Source organism: Arvicanthis niloticus, chromosome 22 (assembly GCF_011762505.2).
Source record: "Arvicanthis niloticus isolate mArvNil1 chromosome 22, mArvNil1.pat.X, whole genome shotgun sequence".
Taxonomy (NCBI): Eukaryota; Metazoa; Chordata; class Mammalia; order Rodentia; family Muridae; genus Arvicanthis; species Arvicanthis niloticus.
This window is the reverse complement of record NC_133429.1, coordinates 51075565-51094709: the sequence shown is the minus strand read 5'-3', so window position 1 is coordinate 51094709 and position 19145 is coordinate 51075565. Positions and strand designations below refer to the sequence as shown.

The window sequence follows — 19145 nt, the reverse complement described above, 5'->3', positions numbered from 1 at the left end:
TGAAATCTGATACTAACTTCACATTTCATTTATTAATTATGTTAATAAAAGAATGATATATAACAAGAGGTCAAGTAATTAAATCAATTATAACAGTTTCTAGGAATGAGATATAGATTTCTGAAGAATGCCTATTTGAGGTTTAGATAAAATATTATTTTGAAATATTGTCTTCTAAGTTTTTGAAGTATACAGTACATTACCTTTGTCTGTAATTGCCCTGCTTTATGTAGCACACCAGAACTTCTTGTTTCTATTTAACTGCACTTAAGATTCACTGGTAGACCTTACACAACTCACTTTCTTCCTCTTCACTTTCTTCTATGAATTCAAGAATACATGAGAGTACACCTAATGTTTGATTTCTGTACTTGCTTTATTTTATTTAACATAATGATTTTCATTTCCTTCCATGTTATTACATGTTATTAAAATTAAAAGGGTTCATTTTTTCTGTGGCTGGTTAATAGTCAATATAAATGCCAATTTTTTATTTGTTTTTCTATCAGGTAATAGTGAGATTCTTTCCATTTTATTGGCTACTCAACATGATGATTGCACTTCACATTTACCTAATAGTTGAATTAGATGGCAGTTCTATATTTAATTTTTTAAGAAAATACACACAGAATAGCTATACAATTTTATATTTCTACCAACAATATGCAAGAGTTTTAAGGGTTCCTCTTTTTAAAAAAAACTTCAGTATTTCATTTAAAAATATTTTTCCTAATATTTGTTATTACTGAAATAGGAAGATATTTCCTTCTGGTTTTGATTTCCATTTCTGTGTGGTGAAGCTCATAATAAAGTGAAAACAAAATTTTAGTGTTATCCTTGAAAAGCTAGTGTGTCTAAAATTTCTTAAATTTTTACTTGGGACATGTTGCAATTTAGGTCTCAGACACACAGACCTTTATACGAACTGAGTAGTTATAATTATGTATATATGTAATAGCAATTTAAAATATTGTCAGTTTTTCTCTCTCAAGGCTACTTGCTATTCCTGAGTAAGAAAAAGGAACAATGGTAGCTTTATTTTCTCGTTGGTACAACAAATACATTGTTGATAATATTGTTTATTATTTAGGTTCCAGTATCATTGCTAATTTATACAACATAGTGTGCTGACATTTACAAAATTAAGTGTGGTCACATATATTTTACATACTTGCTTTTTTCTCTTTTAGAACTATATTAGAACAAGACAAATATTTTCTTTCACTGAATCATTTCTTTATTTTATATGCATATCTTTGAATAAATGAATAGATTAAAAAGAATAGGTAAAAAGCATTTGAAAATACTTAATTAGAAGGCAAATGCCAATATTTAGAGTATTAAAATGATTCTAAAACATTAAATTCCCCTGAGATATGTCATTTTTCCATAGTGGAATGCTTTGGCTTTTGGATCTTGAAAGATAGTTAGGATTTAAAAATCTAAAAATTCCTTCCAAATGCAAATTGGTATAAAATATTATTATTCATTCTTCACATTTCATTTTATATGTGATGGCGTTCTACACACTGAGAAATAAATTGGACAGAACATTTTCTAACCTGAATTAGCTGGGGAAATAGAAAAGAAAAAATAAATGAACTCTCACACAGTATAATTATTAATCAGGCCCAGACACTTCAAAGCAGAAGACAAGTTATTGAACTGATGCTCTCACTGTTGAAATAATTAGAGGGCATTCCCAAATTACCTGTTGTGTTTTAAAGAAATAACTCACTTAATTTACAGAGAAAACAAGTCTGGCACAGTTTAAAATATACAAAGTATAAACTTGCATTTAAGATGCATTGAAATAGAGCCTATTGTTCAAAGAGAATGAGTATAAAGGACATAGAGAATCTTAAATGCTATCAAAATGTAAATTAATCTTGAAAATATGAAAAATATAATTTGTAACTATTTAGGAGGAGTTTGATGACAATATATGTAGATTATGAACATATAAACATAATTAAAACTGTTATATGATATCCTCCCATGAACTATTTCTTTAAAATACATAACATTTCCAGAAAAAAACCCATAGGAAAAACACATTTTATTATTTTTGTTAGTTATTTGGGAATTTTACACAACATAGTTTGGTCACATTCACCTTTGTACAATTCTTCCAAGAGCTGTCTACTTCCTTCACAAGCATCTTTGTGTCTTTGTCCTTTTTGACCACTAAGGCCAATTTGTGCTGCCCAGATATTCTTATGTGTGTAGCCTTCCATTGGAGTATGACCAATTTTTCCAGGTCTATAACCTGAAAAGAAACAAAACCTTCTTTTCCTAGCATCCAAGAATTGCTAAGAGCTCCTACACTGGAGGTATGACCTTGAGCCTAAGTTTCCTCTCAGTACTGGTTTTGGTCTGGCTTTTGGTTTTCCCATGTTGTCAACATTTATTAAAGATTTCAAAACAAGCATGTTTTATATATACCTGATTGTAGAAATAAGAAATAAACTGTAAAACTATAAAAGCTACTACAATGTAACACACAATGAAACTATCAGAGAACAAGGATACTTAATTTCAAGATTACAATTCATTATATCTTAGTAGAGTTCTTTATTTTTAATGTAATTTTAATTTCATTTGCTTACAGAAAATACTAGTTTGTGTATTGCACCTTTGAATGCTTGCTTTACTTGCTGGTTCCTTAGGGTATAAATGAAGGGGTTTAACATGGGGACAACAGAAGTATTGAGAATTGCCACGCCTTTGGTCAATGAGGCCTTTTCTTTTGCAGAGGGATTGGCATACATGAATATGCAGCTTCCATAAGAGAGGGAGATGACAATCATGTGAGAAGAACAGGTGGAGAAAGCCTTTTTCCTCTGGCTGGTAGATGGAATTCTTAAAATAGTCCTGATAATGTACATGTAAGATAAAATCACCAATGCCAAGGTGAACAACAGAGCAACCAAAGCAACATAGAAACTAATCACTTCCAGAAACAATGTATCTGAGCAGGACAGTTGCAAGAGTGGGAAAAAGTCACATGCAAAATGATCAATGACATTAGAAGCACAGTAATCCTGCTGGAGCAAAAGCATAAGAGGTGGGAAAACCGTCAGAAAACCAGCCAGCCAGGCACACAGCACAAACAAGGTGCAGAGTTTCCTGTTCATGATGGTTGTGTAGTGAAGGGGCTTGCAGATGGCAACATAACGGTCATAGGACATGGCAGTTAGAACATAAAATTCACACACCCCCATGAAGATAAAGAAAAAGAGCTGGGCAACGCAGTTGTTATAGGAAATTATCTTATTCCGAGTGACAATAGACCCCAGAAATCTAGGGATACACACGCTTGTAAATGAGACTTCCAAGAAAGCAAAATTCCGGAGGAAGAAATACATTGGTGTTTGTAGATGGGAGTCTACAAACGTCAAAACGATGATAGTCAGGTTTCCAGTGATACTTAATATATATGTGATTAATAAAAAGATGAAAATCACAATCTGAAGGTCAGGGTCATCAGAAAGGCCTAAGAGGATGAATTCTGTAATCTCCGTGTGATTCATATCCTCTCTCTTCTCCCCCTCCTGGTGCTGCTTCCTCTTCTATTTCCTCTCTTAAAGATATTTAGGGTAAAAAAAAGTACTTTTAAAGGAATTGAAAGATATGGTTTATGATTAATATCATTCTAACTAATGCAGTTCTAAATTATCTTCTATACTTCATGACAATTAGATATAAACTATTTTTTCATAAAGCAAGTTTATTTCAGAGAACAGATTTGAAACCATAGGATTTTTCAACCTGTACAATATGCCCCTTCTACACAAAATATTATTTAGTTACTGAAAGGTTTTAGATATATACTATTATTATTGCATAGTTTTGGTATATATTTATGAGTGCAGCTTATTTAATGGCCTCTTAAGTATAACAGGAATTTTGGGAAATTTTTGTATGTAAGTCATATCATTAGAAGATAGACTATAAAGTCAGTAATTTTACCTCATGTCTAATTAGAACAAAGCATTATTAACACTTCTTTAAGCAATATGAAACATGAATTTTCCTTTTTAAGTTAATGTATACATTAGAGTAGAGGTCCTCCTAAAAAGACAAATATTTCTCTAAAACTATTGGAAGGTAGTGACAGCTCCTTATTCATATGTGTGTGTGTGTGTGTGTGTGTGTGTATGAAATCAGCCAATAATTCTTCTTAGCAAATAAAGTATTTAAAAGTTATTATCTATATTTAAGTAATTAAATTTATTTTAATAGCAACATTGTGGGATAACTGTTAAGAACAAAAGAAAATATACATTTTATGATTAAGAGAATTCTTAATATCTTATTTTAAAATGAGGAATGTATACCTTAGATATTGACTGTATAATTCAATCAACATGTGCAACACCTGATTCTGTCTACAAAGTTAGAAATGCATGTAGTGTGCAAGAAAATTTTCCATTTGAGACTAAAAGACACTTACTATTTGCTAAAACAAAAATGGAAAAGGTTGTTACTTGCCTTAGGTCTTGGTAGCTCTGTCTCTTGAATTTTCCTACACTATGTTTTGTTTTGGTCATACTTTTGCTTATTTTCGAGGCTTCGTGGATAGATAATCTGTTTCCCAGCTTTCTTGTTTCACATAAGATCACTCATTGTATAGGTCCATTAATCCACAGGGATACCCAGATGTACACACAAGGCTCTCCCCATTCATTCTCACCTATCTAGCTACTTCTAGCTATTCAAAGACAACACTAGAAGATAAGGTATTCTTTAGATTTTGTCTGTTAAATACTAAAAATCATTGCCTCTTTGTTTTCTAAGGGTAAGTTTTTTTTCTCTAAGTAACAGAGTGTAAAGGCAAGGCTGCTCTTCTGGACACGTAGCACTCATATTAATCAGACTTTATTTAATTTTTTTCTTTTTCATGATGACTAAACAGAAATACTTAAAACAAAAATAGATTACTAAAAACCCTCCAAGGTATGGAAATATACTCCAGCCTTCAATAATTTTAAGTAGCAGTTTAGGAAGGACTATTTAAAAAGAGAACAGATGGATGGAACAAAATGGCTAGTATAACTACAAATGCTTCTGACAGCTTTTACTTATGTATGTAACACATGCTCCAAGTGTATCTGTTTTTACTTCAAAAGCCTTGGGTCCTTGTGGAAAAAATAAAGCCCAGGCCATAGCTCTGCTGTCTTGCAGATCATAGGGGATTTCTAGTACCCGTCCTTCAATATTTCTGTAACCTCTAACCTTGCTCACCAGTGGATCTCTCCTGAGAGTGTGTTAATCATTGGATCCCAGAGAGCACACAATGTTGTCATCTACTAAATACCTACTACCATTAATTACAAATGTTTCACTTATTATTCTCATCTAATAATACATGAGCGGTAAAAATAACTATGAAATGTGCTTACTTGAAAACCTGGAGCCCTTAAACAATTGATATTTTACTATATTTTTTCTTTTTATTTTTTATTGGATATTTTATTTACAATTCATATGTTATCCCCTTTCCCCATTCCCCCCTGCCCAGGAACCCCCTATCCCATCCTCCCACCCCCTGCTTCAATGAGGATGTGCCCCTATCTACCCCCACACTCCCACCTCCCCACCCTTGAATTCCCCCACACATGGTGTCCAGCCTTCATGGGACCAAGGATCATTTTCTACACATTTGGTGGCTTACTCTTAGTTTTCTTGGGTGTCAGAGTATCATACATAAAATAAAATGTTGAACCGGGTGGTGGTGGTGCACACCTTTAATCCCAGCACTTGGGAGGCAGAGGCAGGCGGATTTCTGAGTTCGAGGCCAGCCTGGTCTACAGAGTGAGTACCAGGACAGCCAGAACTACACAGAGAAACCCTGTCTCGAAAAAAAATAAAATAAAATAAAAAAATAAAATAAATAAAATGTTATAAAATAAAAATAAATAAAATGTTATAATGCTGTGTTAAATATTAACAATTAAAACACATTATGCTCAATGAAACAAAAATGACATTTTACAATATAATTTATTCTCAATATATTTAATTTCAACATTCATATTTATTGTACGTTAGCCTTTATAGTGTTTTAAACAATCTATTAAAAATTTAATAAGAAATATTAAAGAACACTTAGATTTTATTTATGTGAAATTCTAGTTATTTAACTATATTAATTTTTTTTGAATATTTTCTTTATTTACAAATCAAATGTTATCTCCTTTCCCTGTTCCCCTCCCCAGGAAAACCCCTATCCCATCCTCTCTCCCCCTACTTCTCTTCCTCACATTCCCCTACACTGAGGCATCAAGCCTTCACAAGAACAAGGGCCTCTCCTCCCATGGATTTTTGACAAGGGCATCCTGTTCTACATATGCAGCCAGAGCCATGGGTCCCTCCATGTGTACCCCTTGGTTGATGGTTTAGTTCCTGGGAGCTCTGAGGTTGAGGGGAGGGAGCTCTGTTTGGTTGATATTGTTCTTCTTCCTATGGGGTTGCAAACTCCTTCAGCTCCTTCAGTCCTTTCTCTAACTCCTCCGTTGGAGACCCCATGTTCAGTTCAATGGTTGGCTGCGAACATCTGCCTCCATTGTGTAAATGTACCACATTTTCTGTATCCATTCCTCTGTTGAAGGACATCTGGGTTCTTTCCAGCTACTGGGTATTATAAATAAGGCTGATATGAAGATAGTGGAGCATGTGTCCTTGCTTTATATGTTGGAGCATCCTTTTTTTTCCAGATATTTGACAATGAAATATGTGTAACCAGATAATGAAGACTTATTGTATTTATTATTTAATAACTAAAATGAATACTGTACAATTTGATATTAATAAAATAAAGTGTTATGCATTGTGATAAAGCAACTAACCGCTTATTTAAGGTAAAAATGAAAGCTATAATAAGATAAAATTTTCATTTTATATTGTTCATCTCATTGAAATATGAGTGACAACATCTGTACACATTTAAGGTACATAACATGGTACTTTGATATAGATACATATGTGCATCCAATAATAAGTTATTCATACAGAACTATACTATGGGTGAGATCCAAACTTGAGAATTCCTTAAGTGTAACACAGTATGAGGTAATAAAGCACCTTGGCAAGTGTAATTCTACATCACAAGGATTACAATGTCTTTAATGTAATTCTTTGGAAGTAGTAAAAATGTTGTTGCTTTTTATTAAACCACAAAATACTAAATAATAAAAAAAAAAAGAATTTCATCACTAATCATGGGAGGACAGTTTGTATTAGTGCCTCAAACTGTACTCTTGTCCTTTTCTGTAGGTTAGCTTTAGATTGAGAGACTCATTTTGGGTTTTGTTTGTTTTCATTTTCAAGAAAGTTCGGGTAATAAATCTCCACTCTTTCGTGTCATTTGTGTTTATCAAAATGCAAATTAACTGTATTTATTTATGGGATGATTCATATGGACATAACTGAACATGGCAGGCCTAGTGATTACATTTTGATCCCTGCCTTTTTACCTTCACGCATTGCTGTCAATTTCATCTACCCTATTGCTGTTGCTGTTGCTGCTGCTGCTGCTGCTGCTGCTGCTGCTAGTGGTGCCCTCAGCCTCCAGCTCTGAATTCTGAGCAGCTACCAGTTTCAGTATTCCATGTGAAGACAGCCATTGTTGGGGCATAGAGACAATCTAATGAATCTTATTTTCATATAAACAAAAAGATTAGTTCAAAAAGTGAATTTTAAAGTTCCAACAGAGATACGTGTTTAGACACTATATCCATGGTCATTAAAACCCTGTGATTTAATCTATGAATCCATCATGTGGTACAAAACGGTAATAATATAAAAGTACAGTTTGTCATTGACTTCTTTGTTGTCCCAATTCCAGCCTTCTGCTCAAATTTCAAATTGGGTATTCAGTACTTTTCATCTCACTGCCAACACATGTACTTATAGTTTCTATTTGCTTTATACAGCATTAGTCTTTGATATAAATAGTTCAGATGTAACTTATATGAACATCTCGACTTTAGAATGGCTTGTGCCATTTTTGTGTATCACGACTTCATATTTGTTGTACACCGACACATGATAAATCTGGCGTAAAGAGTGGGTTGCATTTTGTATCTTTCTTGTGGTCTTCTAAACAGGCAAAAACCCATTTCCAAAAATTTTACCTTTCTACACTTAGATTTGTAATAAATTTTATCATTATGTTGATGATTTAACATATATTATTTTGGTGATTTAAATATGCTTGGCAAAGGAAGTAACACTACTAGAAGGTGTGGCCTTGTTGGAGGAAGCATTGGACCTAGGTCCGGGCCCCAGAGTAAGGGATGAAGTGAAGGAGCTGAAGGAGATTGCAACCCCATAGGAAGAACAATAGTATCAACCATTCAGACCCACCAGAGCTCCCAGAGGCTAAGCCACCAACCAAAGAGCATACATGGGCTGGTCCGTGCCTCTCTTCTGCACATATGTAGCAAAAGACTGCCTCATCTGATCTCAGTGGGAAAGGATGCACTTAGTCTCATGGAAATTTGATGTCCCAGGGAAGGGGGTCGCTGATGGGGTGAGGTGAGAGTGGGTGGGTGGGTGAGTGGGAAAGCACCCTCTCAGAAGCAAAGGAGATAAGGGATGAGGTGAAGAACTCGTGAAGAGGGGGCCAGGAAAAGGGGCAACATTTGGAATGTAAATAAATAAAATAATTAATAAAATAAAAGCTCCAATATACAAAGTAGGAGTGATATACTATGCTTATATTTTGAAAATCCCATGTTTTTGATTCGTATATTGATATAAAATAAAATGTATAATTATTTATAATTAGTTTTTAGAAAATTGAACTTTAACATTACATAAAGTACCTGTAATTCCTGGAGTCTTAAACTACTCCAAAGGTGTCTGTATTGGCTATCCCGAGTCACTGATGTCATCCTTTAAGCTTTGCTTCTTTAGCACAGATCCATATTTTTTTTACATTGGTAGAAATCTTTAAAATTGATACAAATTAAAGTTATAATTTTACATCGGTACATAATCCATAGATTGATGGAGATTTAAGGTTTCCATTGCTATAAATTTCTTATATTGATACAAAATTAATATTGTTACTCTTTTTTTTCCTTTTTTTGTGGTTTAGGATTCATATTTTTTTTCTAGAAGAACATAGTTCAGCCCTCACTGTCATTTGTTTTCAGTGACTTCATATAAATTATTTCTAGTTTAACCTCCAAATAGTCTAATATTGAATTCTTGAAAAATGAAAATTAACAGTGATTTTATACTTTTAAATAAAATGCCTATATAACATCTTCAATAACTTACATTCTGAAAACATTCTCATGACCTGCTTTTCCAAAATCAAAGAAGTATCAATAACAAACCTTCAAGTAAACTTGATTAAGATATGGAAAATTTATTCAATGGCCAAAGATAAGGCTTGAAGTATCATAGGATGCTTGTATTAAAGACAGAGATGAAATTTTAAATGGTTCCACTTTATTTCCTATGTGTGTTCTAATTTAATTAATTTTTGCTGCATGTGATAAAAGCATTCCTTGGTGCCTCAATAATTTTATAAGAATAGTATTTTTCAACTTTCTCTATATTTGCTTGTGTTTTATTCAATTAAATCTCATTAAAATTAATTGGAAAAATTTATAAGCTTATCTTAACACGTGTATTTCATTCATGCCAGATTTTTCTTTCCATTTTATACATTTGAAGCACTGTTCAAAGCTTAAGATAAAACATATGTAACATCAATGATTATTTACCTCAGGGTGCGGGAAATGGCTCTACTCATAATTACATTGTAACATGCTTATCAGTATTCAAATATCACAGGATCTGAGTCATGATACAAGAATTCTATTGAGTCAATTTCTATTGAACTGAATGAAACAAAGACTCCTAATGAGAGGCCACTGAGTGTTTAGAGGATTTTTGTTATTAGATTTCTTTTTACTATTTCCACAATAGTATTTTCACAATATGTAAAATAACATATCTTTTCTTAGGAAAATATTAGTCTTATATTATTGATTTCAGTAATAAAGGCATTTAATTGTATTAATACCAGTGTAAATAGAAAAAAATCAAAGAAAGATAAAGATCAGAACATCCCATTTAATCACAAATTAATAGTAGCAGTCATTACTGTAACAGTTTATAGGAAATAATCATTCAAAACCTCATACTTTCAATTCATTAACTAGTTACTATAATTAAACAGAGATGAAAGAAGAAATAACAACAAAACTGTTATATTGAAACACTGTTTATTTGTAACTTAGGGTGTTAGAGGATGAATTTGATATCACAAAAAAAAACATATGAGCTTTGCCATCAGAGAGAGCTAGAGAAAAGCACAAACAGACATCAGAGAGACATGATAGTGGAAAAAATGGCTTGATGTCCTTAACTTTCAGTTTCTCTGCTTAAAATGGAGGTGTAATTAAAAGACATTTTTAAATTATTTTATTAAATAAATAATTGTTCTCCATATATGTGTGGCTCATAGGCTCCAAGAATAACTAACAGTACTAATTATTTCCTTTTTATTTCAGTTGGAATTAATTCTCCACTCTGTAAGGGTTATTCATAGCACTGTGGGTTTTTTTAAAGTATTATTTTTCTACTTAGTATAAATGTCTTTTAAAAATAAACTTTTTACCGTATTTTTAAGTTAATGGTCCCTTAACTTATTTGTCAAGAAAAAAGAGTTCAACCAGTTGGTGCAAGGAGGGGGCATTTCCACACAGAACTAGACAAGTAGTGTTCACTAGTGATTGCACTGATATGGGAAAGGGTATCAAAGAAAAGAAGGGGAGTCCTTAAAAAGATACAGTCACTCCTATCCCCCACAAACTGGCTACGTAGCTGCTGCTGGGATCCAGCTGAACTGAAACTTTTCATCTCATTTGCACTTAGAAAAATATGGCTATTAACAAAGCATTATTACTCAGAGAAACTTCATGATATACATTAATTCACATAGCTAACATTTGTCACATACCTAGCCATTATCAAATAAAATCTCTGATAACCTTGAAAACAGACCTATATAACCTGTAATTAAATGAAATGTAGACACAAAATAATTAAGTCCTACTTTTTAATTAAAAGAAAGAAACATATTGATATAATAAAACAAAGCATATATTCTATAAGCTTCTAACTATATCAAGCTTAAAAATAACGTCTAATGTACTATATTTTGTTTGGTTAAATCTTGAGTTATCAGAGAATGAGTCCAGGTTGAAGTTCAAATCTTCCACTCCCTTCTGTATGTTTGATAGTTCTCCAGTTTTTACAGTTTTTCTAACAATCAAAGTTCTGGAATACTGAGTATTAGCTATGTCAGTTATCCAACTACAAGAAACCAACATTTCTAGTAAGCATCTATCCGCACTCTCTCTGAACTAGTTTTCTATTATTGTAAATGTTTATGTACTAGTTTCTTTATTTTATTGAGTTGGACATATTTATTTGACCAAAGAAATATATCGAAAAGAAGGTCTTTTAAAATTGTTTGACATATTTCTACATACATTTTATCTACTCTGTCAGCAATCTGCTCAACATAATAAGTAAAACCACCAAAATTGCCATAAAGGGAATATAAACAAAATACAAAAAATAAAAAACATAATATACATTTATATCAATATGAGAGCTATAAACTTCAGAGAGAGTAGCCAATGAGTTTAAGCTGTAAATAATAAGTTTATAACTCCAAGTATGAGTGTGTTTACCAAATTTTTTGGAGAAAGAATAGCAAAATTTGTAATCTGAATTAATAATCTAAATAATCTAATAATGAATATATATAGGCATATATATATCAGCATGGAAATTTTTCCATGGAGCCATGAATTTTCCCATGAAAGTTAAATATGATAAATAACTCATAATAAGTAAATATGATAAATAAATATGGTAAAATAACTCAGGCATAGAATAAGTGCTTTAGAAACCACTCATACTGCAGAAGAAATTCTCAGATTTCTAGGTCTGGTCAGAATAATTATGACTAAACCGTTTATATATTCTATAACCAAATACAGATCAACACAGACAACATAAAACATTGGCTACAATATATACTTTTAGAATAACTACAGAATAGGGAAGAACATGAACTTCAAATTCTTTCTAAGTGAAAAATAAATACATTATATAAGTATAAATATTAAGGAGATTTCTTTAAAATATTTATTTTATAAAATATTACTATAGTTTTATATTAGTACAGAGAAAAATTCAATGTAAGATTATCAAGATAGTGTCTAATCTTATATATCAAGAGTGTAAAATTTTTATTAAGGATAAAGACATTGACTTGTGTTCTCCAGCAAATGGTCTTTTTATCAGAATTGTAAAATATTCTAGAATCTGAAGCTCAGGCTTGTAAATTCCAGTTGCTCTGAAGAATCCAAGAGAAATACATATTTCAGACCATTTTGGGCTATGTACCAGACTGTTATCTCAAAGATGAACCTAACAAACTAGCAAACCGAAAAAGGAGTGAACGAATACCAGAATTGTAAATCATGGCTTGTATTTAGCATACATGAGTCTAAAAGCAACCATGCTGTAGTATCTTTCAGATTAATAGTAAGACAAGACCAAAGTGCTCAGCAACATAGACAGTTGAGAGATAGGGACATGATAGAAAAGTACAATAAACTTCATTTTGTCTTTATGTCATTACAATATTTGTTCCTCTTAACATGTATCCTCATTTACTTCTATAAAGTACTGCTTTATGAATCAAATCCTTGAAGGCTTGTTTTACTTGTTGATTTCTCAAGGTGTAAATAAAAGGATTCAGCATGGGAGCAATTGAAGTATTGAGAACAGCCACCCCTTTGGTCAGTGATGCTCTTTCATTTGCAGAAGGTTTCACATACATGAAAATGCAGCTGCCATAAGAGATGGAGATGACAATCATGTGAGAGGAGCAGGTGGAGAAAGCCTTTTTCCTCTGACTGGCAGATGGGAACCTCAGAATGGTGCTGATGATGCAGATGTAGGACAAGATCACTAGAGCCAGTGTGAACAGCAGAGTGACAAAAGCAAAGTAAAAACCAATCATCTCTAAACTCCTTGTATCTGAGCAGGAGAGCTGCAGAATGGGGAAGTAGTCACAGGAGAAGTGATCAATGACATTAGAAGCACAGAAGTCTAACTTGAGGACCAACATTAATGGTGGGAAGATGGTCAGGAATCCTGCCAGCCATGAAGTGAGGACAAGAAGGGTGCAGACTTTCTGATTCATGATGAGGGTGTAGTGCAGTGGTTTGCAGATGGCAACATAGCGATCGTAAGACATAGCAGTTAGAAGGAAGAACTCAGACACTCCCATGGAGATGAAGAAATATAACTGAGCCAAACAGTTGTTATAGGAAATGGTCTTGACTTTAGTAATTATTGACTCCAAAAATCTAGGGATTGAAACACTGGTGAATATAATTTCTAGGAAGGAGAAATTCTGGAGGAAGAAATACATAGGAGTCTTTAACTGGGAGTCTAGCAAGGTGAGGATGATGATGGTTAGGTTTCCAGTGATACTTAATATGTAAGCAATGAATAAAAGGATAAAAATCACAACCTGAAGTTCTGGATCATCAGATATTCCCAAGAGCACAAACTCAGTAATCACAGAATGGTTTTTCATACTGATTTACTACTAGCAGAATCTATTGATAAAAAAGAAATCAAAGTATAAACCTAATACAGAAGAATTGAAAGGTTAAATATTAGTATTACTATATGCAACAAACTGATAGGAATCTTCCTTTAAGATTTTTACCAAGTCTCTTCATTCCTACTAGAAACATACAATATATAATTATATACTTATTTATATAATTTATATATATAATTTATATAATTATATATTCATACATATAATGCTATATACTATAGAAGTATATATAATCTTCTAAAGTAAAAATTTATGATTTTGCTTAAAATCATCTTCAATAATTTTACATGAAATATCTATGTTGAGTCAGAACTGCTATACACCCTTAAGTCATGCATTCTTGCAATAAAATTCAAATGTATGTGTAATTTTTATATTAAGGCTTTTATCAATTTCCTATATTTTGTTAAATTATGCTGATATATAACAGCTAATTTAAAATATAATGCCATTTCCAAACTTCTATAATTTAATGTTAGAAAATAATCTGCCACATCTGCCAAGCCCTTTTCCTGTTCTAATTACTTTTATTTTTAATAGGTATCAGTTTAAAATGGCCATGGAGAAACACATTTGGCATCATGGAAATAAAGGACTAGATTAGCTTTGCTTGTGAAAAAGTTTTGTCCAGGATCAACTGCAGTATCTGTTATCAAGTTCTTAATCTATAGGAATGAAAACATAAGTCAGGAGATTAAACATAATAGAGAGAGCAATAATATATCTATAACAGTGGGATATGTTTATGTCATTTTTAATTTATTTACTATGATCACTTTGGGCCAGCTCTTTAAAAAAAATTTTGAGTGCAGAAAAGACCGTTTAAATTACTTTCTAACTCTCAAAATAAACCATTAAACATTATTCTAAGGACTGATCAGAATATATAAAATTTTCTATAGGATTTACCTTATTTAAACTACAAAGCACTATACTATACCATTCTGACTTTAGTCCCTCCTACTACTTAGCAAATACCATAGTGTCTTTGAATTATGTTCTCAACAATATTCACTTTATTATTTTTTATAGGGCAACACATAATGTGGTAGACATTAAAACTAATGATTGGCATTATTTACTTCTTACTATTTTATATTCTGGCTCTCAGAATTGTATATATTTAGCAATGTGTGTGTGTTATTAATATGCCATAAAACAGACATTAAAATGAAGAGACTAATACTGTGGATTGAACAATGAATGAAATATACTGAAAATATAAAAATCAGTAGTAATAAATTTATATTAAAATTCTTCCACTTTTTAAAAATAAGTCTTTAGATGTCAGAAAATATTCATTTCTTCACAACTATGGAATATCTCCTTGGTATGTCTGATGACACCATAAAACATGTAATTCTAGATTAGTCTTTGTTTACTTAAAAACAAGTTGAAATATATTCATAATATTCTTCAGAACAAATGTCTGGTATCCAGCTCACCTTTGTCTCTAATACACAGAATGTGTCACATAGAAAAATCACAGGCTGGATTGCTTCTGAGATTTCTGGCAGTTTCATAAATAAAGCATATTTATCTTTAATACCTTTTATTGTTTCACAGAAACAGACCTAAGATCCAAATTCCAAAACTTGCTATGGTAATCCTAATATTTCTTCAAGCAAATTTAGAAGGGAAGCTGCTTTTAAAAGCAGGGCGGCAGATGTTCACATGTCTCCACCAGTCAAAGATAGTTGATATATCTAGGTTGGGTATTGGGTTACACTTCTGATTGAGCATTACCAAACTTACAAAGCCTTTGATTAACATTTTTTTAAATGTATAAATACAAAAGGGAAAAGGGGACATGGGATAGGGACTTTCTAGGGGGAGGGAATGGGGAAAGGGGATGGCATCTGAAACGTAAATAAAATATCCAATAAAAAAAAGAAAAAAGGGAAAAAAAGCTAGAAGGTGAAACCTTTCAAAGCACTCTAATTAAGTTAACATCGATGCTATACAAAGATGACAGAAAGTGACCTTTTCTGGCTGGTGCAGAAATTCTGAGACTGGAATGGTGATATGAAGGATGCAAGCAGAAACAGGTTCATAAGACACTGTGATGTCACAATATAAGGAGACAATGGGGAAACTGTACCAATCAGCTGATAATATCTGACCTGGCTTCCCTTTGGCCAAATTTAATTTTCTTAATAAGCAGATAGACTCAGTCTATACAATGAAGGTAATACATTCTCAAAGCCTCTGGGATTTGCAAAAGCCAATCCTACAATGATTCTTCTTTGAATGTAGGACACCTAGTTTATTCATTAGTAAATCTCTCTATGACCAAGACTGAGTAATGAAAATTATAATATCTTTAAAAATTAGAACTGTACTTCAGTTGTATTTTATTTTGAATTTTATAATTAACATGTGAGAATCTAGTATCACAGTAGTATATAGAAACCTACTAATGTATTTCCTACAAGGTATTCATTACCCTCAAAACATCAAATTCACAGGCATAAAAAACAGAATATTCTACCAAATATTTATGTGTTAAGCTATTTGTTTACTTAATCCATGTTACAAATTTCCCAAAGACAGTAATTATATAATCATGCCACATTAAAAATTCTGTAACTCTCTTATTCAGCTTTTTAAAGTATACAGTTAGCATTAAATGTTATTTTTATCACTTTATGTAGACAAACTTCATCTTTATGTAACTGTTATGTGGGAAACTTAAGGCAAGTTAAATGCAATTCATTAATTTTTGATTGAGAACTGGAAATTTGCTCATTACTAATTCACCTCACTGGTTATAATGCTGCAGTGCTTCTGTGTATTTGCACACATGTGACAACTATTGGTACAATTTAAATACAAATTTTTGATAGATACTTCATTTCCCTTTCACAGATTATGTTAGTGATGAAATTACATGGTAGCATAGAACAACTTTAAATCAGGGTTTCCTAGAGTCTTAAGAGAAAACACTATAGCACTAGATAGCTTTCTCCTTTTCAATTCTATTCCATATAAACTTATCTATGAACATTGCAGCCAACATTGAGGATGAGCCATCCCTACTACTTAATCCCCTTGAGAAAAGTCTTCATAGTATAAACAAGAATGTGTTGTGTAGAGGAATTTTAATCCAGGAATATGGCTACTCTGACCACATCCAAGCATCTTCTAGGTCTGTGTGATCTGGCTGATCACAGACATACCCTTAGTACACACCTTTAATCCCTCTGGCTGGAACTCTTTAGTACACAACATTAATCCCCCCCCCCCAAAAAAATGATTTCTAATTAACAGGCAAAGTGACAAATCAGAGAAAGATTTGACAGAATCTTTTTTGTCAGGAAAGGGTTTATTTTATCTTATATCTTTATATCATTGAAGGACATCAGGGCAGGAGCCTAGAGGCAAGAGCTGATGCAAAGGATATGAAGGGGTGCTGCTTACTGGCTTGCTTCTCATGGCTTAGTCAGCCTTCTTTCTTACAGCATCCAAGACCACTTGCCTAGAGGTGGCCCCAACCTCAATAGGTTGGACATTTTCACAACAATCATCAATCAAAACAATGCCCAAAGCAATAAAGGCAATGCCAAATTCAAAAGAAAGAGTAGTGGTGATTACACCAGAATAGAAAGATGTGATAACAAGATCTAGGTTTAATACATGCTTAAATGCAGAATTACATCTTTTTTTCTTTTCTTTTCTTCTCTTCAGTCCCTCCTTGGCAACCTCCCATGCACCTACTCAAATTGATACCCTATTTTTCCTTGGTTATTATTGTTTATTATATTATTACATGCACATATAAGTATTCACAAATATGTAAATATTTGTTTTTTGTTATTCACATATTTGGAAAGTGATATTACTAAATCATATACCACAGACCTAGAAGATAAAAACAAGACAGAGTCAGAAAAAGTCAAGAACAGGGTTGTCTACAGACTGTTTGTATTAATCAGTTGTTTATATCTTATTATATATTGCTTTTGGTTACAGGGCTAATAACAAAATAGATTTCCTGCTTTGCCTTTCTTCTTAATTCTTAATCTTTTTCATGATATATTAAAAGAGCTTTCTGGGGATGTTCCATTTAACTTGATTTTAGAACCATAAAATAAGGGCATGGTGACAATACCCACGGCTTGTGAGATTATGAAACGTGGAGGAGAACCAACTACTACTAAATTAGACCACCAAAATTTCTACCTAAATTCTAAAACTACACAGATAGGTGTAGCCCTCATTCCTCATCAAAGAAGCTTCTCTTACAGAAAATAGAGACTATTGCAGAAAATTGCAACTGTAGAGGTCAAAAGATGGTGGAAAGCCTGCCACGATGGCTACATCTATACCATAACACCTATACCCAAGGCTCAGGGAGCATCACAGAAACGGTGGCAGAGAAACTCTCTGCTGTGACACCATGTCTTCTAGAAATGGCTGCATAAACAAAGCCCGGAGAATGACAGTATCTATAGATGTGCTAAAGTGAGAGGGGAAGACCAAAGAACTACAGTTATTAATTTGTTTGAGATTGGGTTGTTGAGAAGTTGATTGTTGAGAGAGGGTAAATTAGCATCTTTTAGAGATGAGTCCCCCAACAGACAATCCAATAAAATAATTAGCTCAGAAATGACATGTACACAAAGAACAAAGATGAACTCAGTTGTTGTAGTCATATATCTACATGTAACAATAATAGTCCAAGAAAGAGAGCTCATCAGTTTGAGAGGGGGGCATAGAAAGTGTTTAAAAGAAAAAAGCATCAGAGGCATTGGAAGGAGGGCAGAAAAAGGAAAATTTATATAATTATATTTTTAATAGATTTAAAAAGGAAAGTAGAAGAGCAGAACAAAACCCTTTTTTTTATTTTTATAAGTCCAGACATCCAGATGGAATCAGGAAGGCAATGGATCTGGATACTAAGTATCAAATCCTTCATTCAGATGTCATGGCATCAAGTAGACAAGCTGTCAGTAAACTCTTCCTGGTAAAAAATAAAATATTTATTATTTATTTTGTGCTTATGTGTATATTGTGTGTAGTCCCATATGTGCCATGTTTTGGTTGAAGATAAGCGGACAGGTTTTGGAAGTCAGTTTTTCTTCCACCATGTGTGTGTGGGGAATGAACTCAGATGACAGTCTAAATGGCAGGTACTTTATTTGCTGAGCCATCTTGAGCCACCTCAATTACAATTTTAATTATGAGTATATTTATCATATTTTTTAAATGTAATAATTGTCAATATTATAATAATTATAGGCCATTGTTTTACATACTATTCAGATCTTATTTTGTCCCCAGACAAGTTACTTAGACTTACCTGCTATTTTCCTTTATGTGATGATGGAACAATTTATGCTTTAAGATGATAGAACTCACAGTTCTGTCAATTGTAGTTTTTAATATAAAATTCGTCATTCATTTTGGGAGGTAGGAATTTAGGGGGGTAAAAATCAATGATTTATTTCTATGATTTGAATCCCTT

The 19145-nt window shown here is 32.6% G+C and overlaps 2 protein-coding genes across 2 annotated transcripts; both read right to left on the bottom strand.

Moving 5' to 3' along the window:
* Positions 1-357: 357 nt before the first annotated feature.
* Positions 358-5196, bottom strand: LOC143436417 (olfactory receptor 6C3). The gene has a single exon (XM_076920760.1). It carries the CDS (start codon positions 3531-3533, stop codon positions 2598-2600), a length of 936 nt encoding a protein of 311 aa, XP_076776875.1. The 5' UTR covers positions 3534-5196; the 3' UTR covers positions 358-2597.
* Positions 5197-10040: 4844 nt separating this feature from the next.
* LOC143436416 (olfactory receptor 6C3-like) lies at positions 10041-15801 on the bottom strand. Its single transcript, XM_076920759.1, has 2 exons — positions 15662-15801; positions 10041-13670 (listed from the first exon to the last, which is right to left on the bottom strand). The coding sequence occupies exon 2, from the start codon at positions 13646-13648 to the stop codon at positions 12710-12712; it is 939 nt and encodes a 312-aa protein (XP_076776874.1). The 5' UTR covers positions 13649-13670; positions 15662-15801; the 3' UTR covers positions 10041-12709.
* Positions 15802-19145: the final 3344 nt, after the last annotated feature.

Bases quoted from the DNA above. Each gene is read 5' to 3' on its own strand.
- LOC143436417 (XM_076920760.1), bottom strand. From the start codon at position 3,533: ATGAATCACACGGAGATTACAGAATTCATCCTCTTAGGCCTTTCTGAT.
- LOC143436416 (XM_076920759.1), bottom strand. From the start codon at position 13,648: ATGAAAAACCATTCTGTGATTACTGAGTTTGTGCTCTTGGGAATATCT.